Source organism: Protobothrops mucrosquamatus, unplaced genomic scaffold (assembly GCF_001527695.2).
Source record: "Protobothrops mucrosquamatus isolate PMUCROS unplaced genomic scaffold, P.Mucros_1.0 scaffold1590, whole genome shotgun sequence".
Taxonomy (NCBI): domain Eukaryota; kingdom Metazoa; phylum Chordata; class Lepidosauria; order Squamata; family Viperidae; genus Protobothrops; species Protobothrops mucrosquamatus.
The window spans coordinates 403,803-421,212 of NW_015387753.1; the positions used below are offsets into that span (position 1 = coordinate 403,803).

Genomic DNA, 17,410 nt, shown 5'->3' on the forward strand with positions numbered 1-17,410 from the left:
GGGAACTCCTCCAACAGCTGCTCGAACTCGTCCTTGTGGATTCTGTGTAGGCCGGTGAATCCCAGGCCCAGGGGTTTGAGCCACTCGACGCCGAGCAAGGTGGGTCGATGGCCCTCCACCACGGTTAGCGGTAGGCGAGCTTTGTGTCCCCGGAACGAGACGTCCACCCGTGCTCGACCTAGCACGCGAAGCTTGTGGCTGTCTACGAGCCGTCCCGTTGGTTTCTCCAGGGCGGTGTGGGACAGCTCCGGCAGCAGTCCTTTGAGCTTGTCCCATGACATGATGGAACAGATGGATCCCGTATCCACCTCCATCTTACATGGTCGCCTCTCGATCATGACTGTTGCAAAAAACTTTTCCGCGCCAGTCGAGTTGGTGTGGCTGACAACCATGTGGTGCACCTTGCGCTCGTCCTGGTCGTCGTAGCCCCTTCTCTGGTCACGCCTCCCTTCGGGTCAGACTGACCCCTTCCATCTGTTCTCACGCGGTCTATGGGGCGGCGAGCGGCGTGGCGGTGAGCGGTGCAGTGGGGATTGTCGTGGTGGAGACGTGTGCCTCCGTGGGGGCGAACGCTGTTTCCTGGAACTCGGGTGCAAGGCTCGGCATGCTTTTGCGATGTGTCCTCGCCTCACGCAGCGGCTGCACGTGGTGTCTAGGAACCGACAGTTTGCTCGTGTGTGGTTCCCCAGACACCCTGGACACTCGAGGTCATCCCGCTCGTCTCGCCATGCTCGCTGCTTCCGGCTGGTAGCGGTGCGATGGACGGTCTCTTCCTCGCCAGCCTCGTCCGATTCGGTGGCCTCCGGATCGGGGGTTGGCTCGCGATGGGTGCGATGGATGTCACCCTGTCTCATCTCAGTGGCCGTGGATTCGGACTCTTCTGCGGCGAGGGCCTCGTCTAGTGCTTCGCTGAGGGTGAGACTTCGCCGCACGATGAGTCGCTTCTTCACGTGCTCGTCCCTCATACCCATGACGAGTCGGTCCTGCAGCATATTTTCCAGGGCGACGAACTCGCATCGGGCTGAAATCGATCGGAGCTCTCCGAGGTACTTCCTGATGGGTTCGCCCGCCTGTTGTCGTCGGTTGTAGAAGCGGTTCCGTGCGACTAGGAACCCTTCGGAGATCCCGTACTGACCAGCCAGCAGACGTTGGATATCTGCCCAAGGGGTGTCCTCGATGCTGGCTGGAGCGACCAAGGAGCAGGCCACATGGTAGACCTCGTCTCCGCAGTTTGCGAGGAATAAAGCCTTCTTCTGATCCCCGGGAATGCCNTAAATCCGGACTGGCTCTCTGGGCCAGGGGAGCCCTCTTTTATGGGATTCCCCTGGCTTGTAATCACACAATTCCATTGGCTGGCAAGACCCTGTTGCTAGTTAGCCAATCAGCAACGGGCATGAAACTGTATGCAGATGGAGAAGGGCAATCACCCTTAATGGGCGATCAATGGTGAAGGGCAATCACCCTTAATGGGCAATCAATGGTGAAAGGCAATCACCCTTAATGGGTGATCAGGATATGCATAGGGGATTAAGGGGGGGGGGGAATACAAAGAACACAACACCAAGCAATTTTGTATCCTTTAGATCAGGGGTCCCCAACCCCCAGTCCATGGACCAGTACCGGGCCACGGCATATCAGCAACCAGGCCGCACAAACAAACCCTCATCCGCAAGATGCAGGCAGCTTGCCTCCAGAAGTTGTAGGTGCTCGATCACCTGAAGTTTTTAAGAAAAGATTGGACAGCCATTTGTCCAGAATGGTATAGAATCTCCTGCTTGAGCAGAGGGTTGGACTAGAAGACCTCCAAGGTCCCTTCCAACTCTGTTATTCAGTATTCTATAAGAGGAATGAGGAATGAGAAAACTTAATGCACCTTATTTTGCTATTAATGCCTTCACTATTTCTTATGTCATTTTTCTTAGGAAAAGCTGCTTATTAGTCTTCCAAAGATATGTCTGCATGAATTGTTTAAAATAACTGTGGTGTATTTTATTTGAAACCAAAAAGATACTTCAGAGTGTACAAGGGATGCAAGTAGACCAAATCTGAAACACCTTAAATCAAATGCATCTTTTTTCATAGATCACACTGTCGTTGTGGCAGAGGGCAGCTGTGTGGTCCTGAAAAACAGCTGCAGCTGGTTTAAGGAGCTTTTAAAAACTGTCCCAATAGGTTCCAAAAGTCCCCCAATAGGTTCCAAAGCATCTTTTTGTCTCCCAAACCAAAGCATTGCCTAGCCCAGGGGTCTTCAAACTTGGCCCTTTTATGACTTGTGGACTTCAGCTCCCAGAATTCCTCAGCCAGCGTGCCTGGCTGAGGAATTCTGGAAGTTGAAGTCCACAAGTCATAAAAGGACCAAGTTTGAAGACCCCTGGCCTAGCCCTTCTGGACAGACTATAGCTACTCCAACTCATTTACCCTAGCATCAATAAAAGAAAGTAAGGCTAGAAGAAAAGATTGTGGAAAAGGGGCTGTGATTAGAGTAGGATGGGAAGTTAGATGAGAACTTGGATTAGGGAAAGATACAGCTCATTGACTTCTGGAAAACCACATGTTTCCCACCACTGAACTGAGAGGGAAGAAGACCCTCTGAATGCACGTAATAACTTTGTCCATGAGATGTATTCAACCATGGTAAAGGAAATAACAAAATATGTATATCAAAAGCTGTTTTGACAATAATAGAACATGAAAATAGAAAAACATTTCCTGGACAAATGTTATTTGAAAGTGTCATCTGAGCATCAGGATGTAGTTTTTGTATCAGGACATCTTAAGTTCATTTGTCTATTGCTATTCACAGAGGGTAGTAAGGTTAGTACAACATTTTCATCTTGCAAAGATCCTTGAAGATGACCAGGTTAGGACAGAAGTAATTGTTTAACCTTTGTAGAGGTGAAATAATGAAAATTGAGAAATGATTGTGATTAAAACCAGTATAGTAAAGCAAATCCTATGAGGAAAGAGTTAATGATATTATTTGTTATTCATTGAAAGACTTATCCATGATATTAACATTTATTTGACAAGCAACTCTGAAATGAAGTCAAAGTTTTGTCACATGATGAATTCATAGCTCATTCATGATATAGGTTTCATGGCAACAATATAAAAGTAATATGTGTTGGGGGTTTCCAGTTTTTTTTTTAAACTTCCCAATCTAGCCTACTGTCCTGGCTTTTCCTGATGATCTGTCACTCAAGTACCACTCAAGCTGAACCCTGACTGCTTTCTAAAGTCAACCAATATTGATCAAAAGTTGATGCCTTTCTAGGCAATTTCTTTAACTCCAGTGCTGTAAAACAGTGTTTTTCAACCACAGTAACTTTAGGATGGGTGGACCTCAACTCCCAGAATTCCCACCCTGCATGCATGAAGTTCTAATCCACCCATGTTAAAATTGTTGAAGTTAAGAAACAGTGCTTTAAGAATATGGTGAGCCAATAGAGAAAGTGGTTTGTGTGGATGAGATATCCATTGTTCCAGAGTATACTGCTTCTCTCCTGACCCTCAAGGTAGTTAAATCAAAATGAAACTGAAATTCTGTCACTAGTTAAATAAATGCCGTGAATTAATTCAATTAGCTTCAGTCAAGATTTCTTGGCTGTGGATCCTACTACAAAGAGACATAAATCTTTAGATAGAAAAAACTACTGAAAATGATTACTCTGAAATCCCAGTTTGAGCAATTTAATAACAAGAGCAAAAAGAAAAAAGAAAAAGAAACCCACAACTAAACCTGTGTGCCTGTGATGCGAATTTATTTATATCCATTTAGTGAAGAAAGGAGATGTAATTTTGAAGAGAAGAAAAAGTGTTAAGTGCTTTCACTTATTTATAGCCTCTTCAGAACTCCCCAAGCTTCACAATAAACCATTTTTGCTTAGCCCTGAGTCAATACACTGAGCATCTCTTGGCACTAAAAAAAAAAAATCCTCATTCAGATGCACGCCTGTGCTTTTATCCTATTGTTTTTCTCTTCCACACAGAAAGAATCATTTGGAAGAGTATTATTTTGGTCTAATTGAGTTCCCAATCTCTCAACTAAAGAGACACCTTTATTTAAACAACAGGGACAAAGAACAAGAAAACCCAAATGGGAATTAAAGTTTATATGCAGTAATTACAAAACCAAAAAAATGTCTTTGCTTGGTACCAGCAGTCTTGTGTAAGTCAAAGTATAACTTCCAAACAAATGTCTGAAGTTAGAATAATTAACACTACTTGTACTCCTAGGGCTTTGCTAAAAAAAAAAAAAAAAGGTAGTTCAGAGTGCTTATATTTATCTAGGTGCACATGGCATCCTAGCTTTCTTCTGAAGAAAAACCATAACTCAGATATAATATTTTCCTGCTGCCTCTTTAAATAAACTTTCTGGCTCCTTGAGAATCAAAGAAGACACACAACACTGCCTTGTAGAGAAACACTTCTTCCCCCTTGCATTGTAATCTGCCTCTGGCATCAGGCTTAATTTATAAATAAAAACAAACTAATATGCTTAGGACAAAATGAAAATGAAAATATTCTATATATGAAAACTATCTTTTTTAAAAGTACAGAATATGAATGAGTTTATCCTAAATATTGTGTTTGTATCTATGTCTGTGTCCTTTTGTAAATTCTGCTGCCCATCTAAGTCACTTTATGTAAAAATAAAACGCAAGTGCTTGTTTTAAAATAGAACATTTTATTTAAAGAAAAACCATCTGATATTACATCAATAGAAATATTTGCTCAACTTTGCCGACCAAATACAAAACATATCCTATTGTTGGTGCCATTCTAATGCGTAAATACTTTTATAAATATAGGCTAATCTATAGGTAAGGACTAACAGGTAAGCAACAGCCAAAAAAACCACACCTAAGTTTATATTAATTACAATCCTACTAGGCAATTAAAAGCAAAACAAAATTAGGTAAAATAGACTCATGGAATATTCTTTTAAACTGTAAGAAATTATTGATAGAATTGTGACAGACATCTATTATAAATGAAACAATGTGGTTTCACTTTCCATGACCCCTCTCCCATGAGAATAAAGAGATACAAGCATGTAAACATGTATGATCAGTGTTTCTCAATCTTGGTAAATAATAAAATGCATGGACTTCAACTGCTAATTCTGGAGTTGAGGTCCATGTGTCTTAAAGTTTCTAAGGTTGAGAAATGTACAGTCAAAGCAATCTAACATCAGAAGCTTCTGAACAGAGAAGCATTTCCTGTAAAATATTCCTCAGATCTATTTCCAAGAATATCTTGAAAACCTGTTATTTATGAACAGTGTGTGGATCCTTGTAGTCTCTCCTTCTTTCCCACATTGTTCTTCTAACCCAGGGGTCTTCAAACTTAGCCCTTTTATGACTTGTGGACTTCAACTCCCAGAATTCCTCAGGCAGGCATGCTGGCTGAGGAATTTTGGGAGTTGAAGTCCACAAGTCATAAAAGGGCCAAGTTTGAAGACCCCTGTTCTAACCCTTTTAAACTTCTTAAATCCAGCTTAGATTGACTATAATCGGGAAAGTTGTTTGTTACTAATGGCTACACCAGTTGCTCTTTCAAAGTATTTGAACAATTTGAACAATGTTCCCCAAGCAATATTCCCCAAACAGTCCTTTGAGGTAAATAGTCAATAATGGAAAGCTGATGTTCATGTTCCTCTAGCTCTTAATGAACTGTAATCACAAGGAAATGCTGGATGTTGTAAATGAACATCAGCTGGAAGGACACTGATTCTTTACCCATGTTATAAAGCAGGGGTGTCAAACTGCAGGCCTGCAGGCCGGATGCGTCATGGTGAAACCACTCCTACCCCATTGCCAGCAATGGAAAAAAGTCATGATACGTCACGACACGTCACGTGATGTTGCAATTTTGACACTCCTGTTATAAAGTATTACAAAATAACATAATGTGAGAGAACACTATAGGATTCTGCTAGCAAACTCTGCTTTATGATGAACTGAGGAATTTGATAAAATATATCTGATGGTAGAAGTACCACAGGACAAATATTTATTCTATCTCCAGTTCAGAATGAATTAGTTATGAAGGATCCTTGGTGCCCTCTGAGCTTGGTTGTTTTCTTGCAGACATTTCATTACCTAAACTAGGTAACCCTAACACTGATGGTGGTACCTAGTTTGGGTAATGAACGTTTGTAAGAAAACAACCAAGCTCAGAGGGCACCAAAGCAACAAATATTCTCTTTTATGAGTTAGCTATATATAAATCCCATTCACATCATCTCATTAATTTTAATTAAATATATGAAGAGTAGCAGAATCATATCTATTTTATATGTACTATTTTTATATACTATTTTAAATGTATTATTTTAAATATATACTATCCTTGCTAAGCCCTCTACTGACACCATGATCCATTTACAGCATTTGTCAACTGTTACAAAACTCAAAGGATATAGTAAACAGAAATTAATGACATAGTTTCAGATTTTGGCTTCATGGCACATAAAAGGTAAAGACTCCCTCAGGATCAGCTTAACTTCTGGTAAATATATATAGTCTAGTTTAAAATAAATTATAAGGGTATTATTCCAAATCTTCCTTTGTGTTAATTCAAAATTTAAAACTTTAGGATAATGAAATCGACTAGAAATAACTTTTTTAAATATTGAATTACTATTTAGAATTTTAATTGCATGTAATCATAGGCCTATATATAAATGCCTTCGTACTGCGGATTGATTGATCAGAAATTAGAGGCCAGAAGCCATTAAAAAGAAAAATGTTTAATTAGATAGCTAATTATTTCTAAATAGACTTACTTGAAGTCTATTACTGGACAAAATAATAATACTAATACAAATAGTCAAGTAGCAAGTTTATGATCATTTAGAAAATAATTAACTATCTAATTAAGCATTTATTTTTCTTTTTAATGGCTTCTGGCCTCCAATTCCTGATCAATCAATCTGCAATATGGATCTTCTGTCTCCCCTTTTTAAAATATTGGGACAATGTTTGATCTTGTTTGCTCTAAAAGCAATATAGCAAAATTTACAAATTTTACTGAAATTGTTCTATTTTGCCTTCTACATAGTATTTAAATGTGGTCACAGGAAAAATAATTACTGGTTTTGGTTCTGTTTTCCTCTTTAAAATTGGCTGTTAAGCCAGACCACATCTGCTCCCACACACTTTTGTGTTATGGACCTGTTGTCAGAACAGCACAGCCCACCATCAAACAGCTTTCCTCAAGGTTTTTACAGCTCAGTGTAAAAAAAAAACCCTCTCCACTATTTCTGGATGCAAATGAATATTGACTTTTCAGCTGCAAGACCAATGCAAAATTTAATTCCACTTAGAAGTCCATGAAATCAGAAGTCTCCAAAGAATCTTCCATCATCATGACATCGCTCTCAGTCTGTTCTGGCCTGATTTGGACCATCTGGCTTTTCAATCTATTATGAGCATTCATGAATTTTTGTAAATGCTTTGAAGTATATAACCAATGATGCTTCAAAACATCTTCCATCTCATAACATTTTGACTGCCTGGCATTCATCTTTCGAAAGCGTCTGAACAGTTTGTTGCCTGACTCATTTCCTTCACTTGCCCAGGCACCAATGGAACCATCTCGTTCTATAATTTCTGGAACATGAGCAAGTGTTTTATGAAAATAATTGGTAATCTTCCCATCGTATCTATAACTGAATTTAGTTGACAGCAACTCAGCAAATCTCTGAGAGTTGAAACTGTATTGACATACAAGTTCTGGGCATTCTTTGGTTGGACATGAAGACCTCCATACTGGTTTCATCTTAAGGTAAAGGTCCATTAATTCTCTGAGGGCTTCATGTCTCTCTTCACATTTCATTAATTCACAGACTGCATCCACAGTCTCCTTACTCATGAGTTTTCTGGCAAAATTTCCATTCATCCTTGCTACAGGTTTCAAATTCATCTTTTTTCTAAGGTGTTTGTCAAGAGTTGACTGCCACCTCTTTCTCTCTTCTTTGGTTGGACTGGGATTTTTGTACACCTCGCCAATCTCAAACTGGAATATTTTGTAAAATTCAGCGGCATTGCCAATATCACAGTGAAGTGCGTCTATTGAAGGCACAGTCTCAATAAAAGGCTTGGCCGAAACACCTTTCACTCTGTGACGTAGTTCATCTACAGCTTCATGGTAAGGATTGGACCTCCACACTTCATACCGTTCTAGGTTTTCAGCATGGCTCCTGGTTACAGAATGCAGGATTAGGTTCTGAGAGGCTTCTAGGCGAGTGGCATCACATAGTGTACAAATGTAAGTAGAGCCTGATGCTTCAAGACCCTCAACTTCACGGACCAGTTTTTCATCATATCCAGTGCCCCTAAATATGAATTTGAAAATTCTAGGAATACCAGCCATATAAAGTATGAGTGCACTATTTTTCATGGCTTCCCGTTCTGCTATAAGGGGACTCAGGATGGCAGTGAGGGTCTCATGATCTGACTCATCAGCCAGCATAAGGCATAAAGGCTTACAACACAACTCTGAATTGGGTTTGCTTTCCTCAAAAATCCTTGCACTGCCACGCTCATGAGTTACAGTGATGCTCATAAGGGTGAAGGAGAATCGAACTGCCTTTTCAGGAACAGGTGGGCCACTGCCATGCTTTTCACTGACATCTCCCATTCCATCGCAGGATTCTTTAATCACAACAGTGAAAGGTCCTTTCAAATAGTCATCCAAGTCATGAGTTTTCAGTCCTTCTAAAATTTCTTCTTCTAAATCCATAAGGGTAGCCACCAAAGCAACATCATATCGAAATCGTTTTGAAATTGTATCCACTGGGTAGTCATCCACAGACTGTTGTATTCCTGACAGCCCATCAATAATGCCTACATCTGTGTTACTAGACACATTTTTCAAAGGAGGTTCCCATTCAAAGGGATGATAACCAGGCAGAAGGGCCTTCTCAGCTGTTCGGAGAGCATGCAAAGGCTGGAAAATTTGCCTTCCTGTAATTGCCTTTACCGTCCTGTACATTTTATGATACTGGCTGCAGCTAAGAAAGGTGTTGACTCTGATTGCCAAACAAACAGCTGGGTGAAGGTCTGATCCCTTCCCTTGCATTATAGCTTCCAGTTCATCTGCTTGTCTGTGCTCATTTCTAGATCTCAAAGCCAGCAGGAACAAAGTTAGGCACACAGATTTCAGGTCCCCTCCTTCTTCTTTTTCTGCAAAATCTTTCACTTGAAGCTTGAGTTCTCTCAAGCGGTGCTTTTGAGCTCTCCGGGTCAATGAAAGCAAATGTTGTCTCGGTCGGCCACCTTTGTTGATATAGACATAGCTGTCTGTACTTTCTGCCCCTTTGTGATTAGAACGATGTTGGCAGTATTTTTCCAAAAAGACCTCCTCATGACAGCCTTTTATTGGGCATCTCAAAACCAAATTGTTGAGGATGCTTAGGAAGGATTTTACAGGGCTCACTAGATCAGTGGGAAAACAAGGATATTGGCAGGATGGGCAATAGCTTCCCATTACTTTAAGACATTTAAGAATGCAGACCCTACAGAATAAGTGTTTACATGTTGTTTCTACTGGATCAGCCAGGATGTGCTCACAGATCTGGCAAGATATTGACTTTACAAAGTCCACAGGGTAGTCTATTGCAAGGATTTTTGTACTGAGGTGGATCTGCTTACAGTTCGAAATCTTTTTCATTAAACTTTTGTTATTTAGTTGCTTTACCTTTCTTATGCATCTTATTTTTCTAGTACGTCCAGCAATAATCCTGAGTTTTTTGCTCAGCTGTGAATTCAACATTGGTTTCTTTCTCTTGACTCCACGAAAGGAAGTGACACAAATGTCACAGCTTGTTGAGTGGGGATGCCACTCCACTGGGTCTTTCTCTAGAAGATGTGCTTCATGGGGGGCATTGCTGACTTTCCTCTGAATCACTTTCCAACAATTGTGACAAAAATGAGTAGGATGGGTTGTGTCAATATCTCCCCTTACATCAATCTTAAAAACTTTGGCAAGAAGATCTGGCCAGGAAGTGGCTCTTTTCTCTTTCTTTCTCAAAAGAGCCTGGGTCTCCTCGTCCACTGGCCCATGAACTGGATGACACTTTTTGTAAGGGTCAGCTTTCAGTGAGGCTCCGCAGAGGCGACAGAGGTGCTGCAGCTTTGCTTGGTGAGCTTCCGTCTCCCTTTGGCTCGTGTGAAACACCTCTTTCTCTCCTGCCAAGCTATTTTTATTCAGCTCGGTGTCTGCTTCAAAGAGCACTTGTGACATTATAGCTGCTGCCTTAGGTTGTTCATCAGTGATGTCCACAGAACCTGTCACATTTTCTTTAGCAGAGTTAGCCTGGTGGCTATCTTCAGGAAGAGGCTTTTCAAGTGATCTCACTTTGAACAGCTTGAATTTCCATTCAGAAAATTTCATATACGGCTGTTGGACGTGTTCTGGTCCAAAACACAGGTTTATGCTTGGTGGAGGTAGCTTCTCCATCCTGGCAGATGCTGAATTAGCTATTGAGAGAAAGAAAGAAAGAAAGAAAGAAAGAAAAGAAACTGGTGAGAAACTTTCATGATTAACAACATGATAGAAAATGAATAAAAACCAATGCTAAATATTAAGGATGCTTCATTAATAAATAGTCCACAATATTTTATTTCACCTCTTCCAAAATGTTTATCAAGCACTGGCAGCGTGTATAAACATGTTGGTAGGAGAGGAATGAATACGTTCCTGCATAATGAGAAGAAAGATGAATATTACCAATCTTTAACCACAGATGCTATCTTGATAAAGCATCTCTAAACACATAAGAACATGTGTTCCTGTTTAAATAAAAGACCAGATCTGAATAAACTACTTCATTTTCTTTGGAAGCAGGTCTCTTAGGGTTGATACATTTATCCCATCTTCGAAAAGTAGAATATAATGATTTCAGTTTTGGCAGTCTACAGCTCTGCAGAGTGCTGATTGACTAACCCAAGTGATATCATACATACTTCTCTCTAGGAACAAGCTTGCCATTAAAAAAAATCCTATTTTTATTAGCAACACAGAAGTTGAATATTGGCTTCTTAAATAAACAATGAGCAAAGCATTTCTTTTAAGTATGCAACCTTTCTAAACATCAGAAAATCAGTAGTGAGGACATGGGAAGGAAACACACTTCAAAAAGAAATAAAATGGGTTCTGAAAAATATCTTACACACCTTTTGATGTCTAATGATCAGAAGAATGAGAGAAAAATTATTTTTCAACCATATGGAAAGACTGGTTATATTTCCTAATGGTAGAATTAAATCTGCATGCAACTATATTTTTATATCCCAAATCCATATGTTTGACTCAAGGAGTTTGAACCCCACACAGAACTTTTCTCATTGCAGTCTTAAAGTATTATCTATTCAAACTTGAATCAGCAGGAAATGCTACTGGCAACAAATTTGCAGTCCCCACTGCTGATTCTCTCATGCTTCTATTGAAGTTCTTCCAACTAGTTGCTGAAGGGTGCTCTTGATTTTGCATGTGTAGCAGCTGATAAGCAAATTAATTGGTTGACTCCTCCAAATTTACTATCCTCTCTTTATGCACATCACTAGCCTTTGGGACAAACATCTGCCAGTCTTGGCAATACAAGAGGAATGGGCAAATTTGACTGTAGGAGTTGACTGTAGAGTTGATAAACTCTCAATTCCTCTGTGTCCCTCCTATGTCCCATGCTGCTGTAACCCATGTTGAATATAATTAAATAAATAATGTTTAGAAACAGGCAGAGATATGAAGGGATCTGAATTACCACCAACACGTTTATTTAGCATTTATTCTTTTCTTCATTTCCCTTTTTATTAAGGTGACCAACTTTTTTACAATGAAAAGGAGGACACAAATAAATTGAAGAAAAAAATATCATAAATAAAAGAAACATTTTATTCATTGCAACAATAATACAGACAACTTGCATGTGCAAAGTTTGCCAGCCAGGTGTTTTGGCACGCTCAGCAGCAATTCCTATTGGCTTTCGAAACCCAATAGCGGGAGTAGCACAGCTCATGCAAAAGTTGAAAAAAAACATCAAAAAAAGGTGCCGGAACGCCGTTCTGAGCGTTCTATGAGGGGGAAAAAAGCCCTGCAGATTAGTCTTCAAATATCGAAAAGGAGGACATGTAGGAGGACACTTTTCGAGGGAGGACAGAACTTACAAAAGGAGGACTGTCCTCCCTAAAGGAGGATGGTTGGTCATCTTATTTTTATAGGTAAGAAATGCCGAGTTCCAGATTCCAGTGAGTTCTACTCAGGACCTAACTATTGGGATAGAGAGATGCCCCATCATCTATCTTTCTCAGTTTTGTGATAAGGACCATAGAGTTAAAATAATTGCAGGTATATCTGGCTGACCACCCCAGTGCTATTATTCAATTAACAAGAGTCAGCAGCAGAATGGAAGCAGACAATCCTAACCAGGGACTGAGGGAAGGTTCTCAGCCACTTGAAACTGTTGCTCTGATTTCATTCCCATGCACCACCAGCCATGTGATTTTGTCTCCGAAGTAAACTAGTGGCAAAACAGAGCAGATTTTACACAGCTTGTGGCTGCTAATGGAAGTTTCTATTTGAAGGGGAAACACGTTTCTACAGTATGATATCAGTGTAATTAAAGACATCTTAAAGCATTCATGAACTGGGGAGATGAAGACAATGTCACAGGGACACAGTAGAAAAAATATGTTGACAAGGCCTATTTAAATCATGGTTAGGTACAAGTGGGGAAGGATCCATATTCTTAGTGGGAGACTTTGTTTGGACTAAGCAGAATTGGACCACGTTCTTACTTTAATGCAGGACCTCCACAGAATATCAGGAAGGTTGTAGGCTGATATGGAAAGTTTAAAAAAACAACAACAGTCAGATCCATTTCCACCTACGTGGACCTCCTGCATTCCCAGATAATAAAATTCTATGGCAAAATGGTTTATTTTCAATGGCAATTGAAATTTGCTAAATTGTTCAAATACAAATCAGGCTTATTTATCCCAAGCATTTGAAGTAGATGGTTCAAATTGTGAAAGCAGCCATAATTTCTCCAAGGCTCACATAACTATTTTGAAAGCGGGGCCTGGATTCTCTCTGCATGTATGGCCATGCACAGGCAACACTCTCACATTTTGCCATTAGCAAAGTGAAGTGGTGATGCACACACATCTGCCCCTGGAGCCAACTTTTGAAATAGTTGTGTGGGTTTTCAAAAAATGTAGCTTTTTCAACTGTTCAAAGAAAGATGCTTCAGTGTCACTGCACACACTGTAAACCACATCTTTGGAATTCTTTCCTAAATCTTAATCAGGACAAATGTTTTTAAAAATTGCAAAGGAGATGGAAACATGGGCTGGTACAGTTTGTCTAATAAAAATAGAAAAAAAACCAGTCTGCTAAATATACATTGTTGCATAATGATTCACAGAAAATGAGTCTTCTTTCCTTGTTTTAGCACTCCTAAATTCTAATAGAGGAATTCACATCTAAATTATGTTGTATCCAATGGGCTTACAGAAATATCTTAGAGGTACATAGATTGTGCTTCCTAAGCTTTTTCTTCAATTATCTTTTATTCCAAAAAAAAGTCAAATTATATCAAGACAATAACATCGAAACACATAATAGCAGAGTGGTCAAGTCTAACCAACCTAGAGTTTTTTTCTAGGCCTTAAGCATATAATGTCTTAAGAAATTCACTACATGTAGTGCAATGTTCTAATCTAATCTTCACAGTGTTATTTGCCAACAGTATCCAGATTTCTTACCTGTTGGCTATGTTGACTAAGGTCGATTGCAATACAAAGCCAACAGCATCCAAATGACCATAAATTCCCATCACAGTGTTGTATTGCCAGATTTGGGAAAAAAATAATCACCAGCTGTTTTCTATGTATCAAATGGTTGAAACCACTATAGAAATGCTGTTAAGAGCTACCTTGCCAGCATATGCAACAGACAAGAGATATAATCAGTGATGAGATTCAAATATGTGAACAACCAGTTCTCTGTGTGGATGCTGCTTCCAGAAGTCCATTCTGGGCCCGGGCAACAAAAAATTAGCTACCGGTTCTGCGGAAGTGGTGCAAACCAGCTGAATTCCACCACTGGATATAATCCCACAAAAATTAAATATCTTATTATAGGACAGAGATGGACTTAAACTACATCAGAGTAACTACTTCAGTTTTTCACCTGAAAATGTTCTAAATGTAAGTAATATGTAGGTCACAATATACATTTATAAATGTTTTTTGAATATTCTCATGCTGAAGATTAAACAACGCAATCCTTGTAAGGTACTACGAAACCAACCCTATTAACTTCAGTGGGGCTTATTGCTTAGATATCAGTGTTCTCTACTTTAACCTTCAATTTAGCCTGCTCTAAAATAAGCCTTTAAATTGCCTGGGCCATTGAGTCACAATAGAACTCTAAAACTTTGGGGCTTTTTCTCTAAATGGCTCAATTTATTTATTTTGCATTTAGCCATTTTATTCCATTGTTTTCCATAAGACTAATACATAAATGAAAATATTCCTTTTAAAAATATATGCTGGTTTCACTGTGAGATCTATGCAATCACAATGGAATAGCTTTATTCTCTACTTTTAAACACGTCACTTGAACAAACTAAAAAGTTTGCTTTTTAAGTCTATATGGAAATATATAACTTATACTGCAAGTTGAAGTACTCTGTAGCTCTTATATCATACCTTAAAATGTCTATCAGCTGACATAGCACCAGGCTTTTGTTCTGATAAATAAAAAAGGGCTGCAAACATGTATCAGGGTCATATTTGACAAAAATAAAGGCTCAGATGATTAACAAAACAATTCATGTTTACTTTAAAAATACGCCTAGCATTTTAAATAGATTAATAAATGTGGATAATATTGAATTACTGATGGACTTCTATATTAAGATATTTCTTAGACTTTTTAAAGAAACCAGCTTATTCAAGATCATGTTTTCCCAGCCTGGTTTCCTTCATATATAATAGACTGCTCTTGTGATTTCCAACTTGTATAATCAATGTTGGCTGAGAATGATTGGAGTTGTGATCCAACATACCTAGAGGATACAGGAATAGACAAGGTTGCTTTCACTCTTTGCAGTGAAGCACACTGCAATGGATATAATTAAATCAAAGTTAGTCATAACTGTCTTCCATTGAGCAACCAGCACACCTTGACTTAATGCTTGCTATAGTTACATTGCTCAGAGGTTGTATGAGATTAATTTCATCTTCTGGCTAAGAAAAGTTCAGAGCTAAAATGTCAGGAGAAGATTCTTTCATACGTAATGCCTCTCCAATCAAATACTTTGTCTTGTGTTGAATAATAACTCATGTGTACTTACTCAGGAGATTATTTAAAAGGTCTCATTTGGATTTTTTTTTTCTCATACATTACTCCTACATCTCTCTGCACATTTAGCTCTACTAAGACTATGTAACATAATTCTATTCAGTTGAAACATCTCATCTATAAACTCTATGCAAAGGAATAGAACCTGGACAGTAGTTCTAGTGTTTACTTTGATAAGTAGCCACAGATTGTTTCAATTACCCTTATGACTAACTTCATTTTTTTTTTAAATTTGAAAACAACAAAAAATAATTCTAAATGCTTTCTATCCAAAGCTTCCAGAATCTCTTCTTTTGACTGAATAAAATTTGGATCAATTTGCACTTATAGGCAGCTGGTCTCATTAAAGAAACCATTCAAGCTCATCAGATTAACTGGTTTCTATATCCATTGTTTTCCTTTCCTTATTTCTATGACCCCATCCCCTCCTTTAGACCCAGATTCTCAGATGAATCCTTAATTAATTTATGTCTGTATTCTCCTTGAAATGGATTCAAGGTCTGCTGGGTGGATCTGATAATATGTGTGCAAAAATTATCATTGGCAAAAGAAACATTTATTTACTCCAGTCTTAGAAATCACATAATAAATTGGAAAACTGTAGTGAATATGATCAGCCTACCTTGCTTCCACTCCCAAGTCTTTATGGCTGCTTAGCTGGCATCAAGTTTCTACTTTCTCCTGTGCTTTATAAGTTCCTTGGGCTGCTGTTTATCTTACTCTAGCCTTCTCCCTCCCAACTCCCTGAACATTTTGGTTACTAACCACAACTTGCTTATCATCCACAGTTGAGGAGTCTCAGCTCCAGCTGACACCTGTTTTTTTTTTTAACATGCCACACTGCTCATCAAAACAATGTTAATTACGGACTTACTCGCTCTTCTTGCTACGGATTTTATACCCAATATTTGAACCTTTGCACGATGCAAGAATTTGGATTCCTATGATGATGATGATGATGATGATGATGATGATGATGATGATGATGATGATGATGATGATGATGATGATGGTTGGCCACACAGTCAGCCAAAAGTTTAGAGTGGACTTGGCATTTGTGTTTACCTATTGAATCTTTTCCAAAGACTTGGGATAGCCACATGTTGTGCTTTAATAATATTACAGGTTTATTGTGGTTTATCACATAGTCAGCCAGGTATATAGGCTGGATTTGGCATTTTATCCACTTATTGAGTCCTTCCCACGGACTTGAAATAAGCGGATCTTGTTTGATAGTGTTAAAGTTATCACTGCATGATATTGATACATTTGTGATGGGTACACAACTTTTCTTCCAGAAGTTCTTCAAATACAGGCCATGGTTGCTCACTGACTCCTATAGCCCATTTCTCACCAGATGTCCAAGACTTTCAACATCTAACATGGTCCTTGTTCATCTTGCAATGACCCATCCATGGATTTCTGTAAATTACATCTCATCGTATTACTTACGGTAGAGGAACTCATTGTCTGGCTCCCCTGAAGAGATCTGTCCAATATAGTTGAACCCTAGCATAACTTTCATCCACCTGAAAACATGTAATTATTATGATTGGTTGCACAGTTAGCCAAATATTGAGAATCGATTGGGCACTTTTATGCACCTATCAAGTTCTTCTTAAGAGAAGTTGTTTGATGGTGTTAAAGATTTCATCACAGGATGTAAGCTGTTCCAAATAAAACTATATTTTTTTGTAAGCTAGTTTGGACTCTTTGGCATTCAGTAAGCCTTCATGGTGCATCTTCTTCATTGTTCTTCAACTCTTCTTCCAATCCTCATTTTTCTTCTTCAACTGTCTGGTGTACTTACAATATTCCATACGCACCTAGGCTTATTATTATACATACAACAATGTGAAATCACAGCTGTCAGTTCTTTAACATGTGTTCCCTTCATATGCATCAAGTTCTTCCCGCCAAAAAGCTAGGATGTCATAAAGTATTGATGTAGTGTATCCAAGCAATGTATCCTTTGGTAATCGATAAATGTACATTTTGTCAATGTGCATATTTTGCCAATAACCACTGGAACCAC

General features: G+C 39.0%; 1 protein-coding gene across 1 annotated transcript; it reads right to left on the minus strand.

The window, feature by feature from the left end:
- Positions 1-7,326: 7,326 nt before the first annotated feature.
- On the minus strand, positions 7,327-16,815 carry RAG1 (recombination activating 1). Its single transcript, XM_015822485.2, is given in 3 exon segments — positions 7,327-10,407; positions 15,465-15,487; positions 16,758-16,815. Coding segments are annotated over 3 exon segments (3,162 nt in total).
- Between the last annotated feature and the right edge of the window lie 595 nt (positions 16,816-17,410).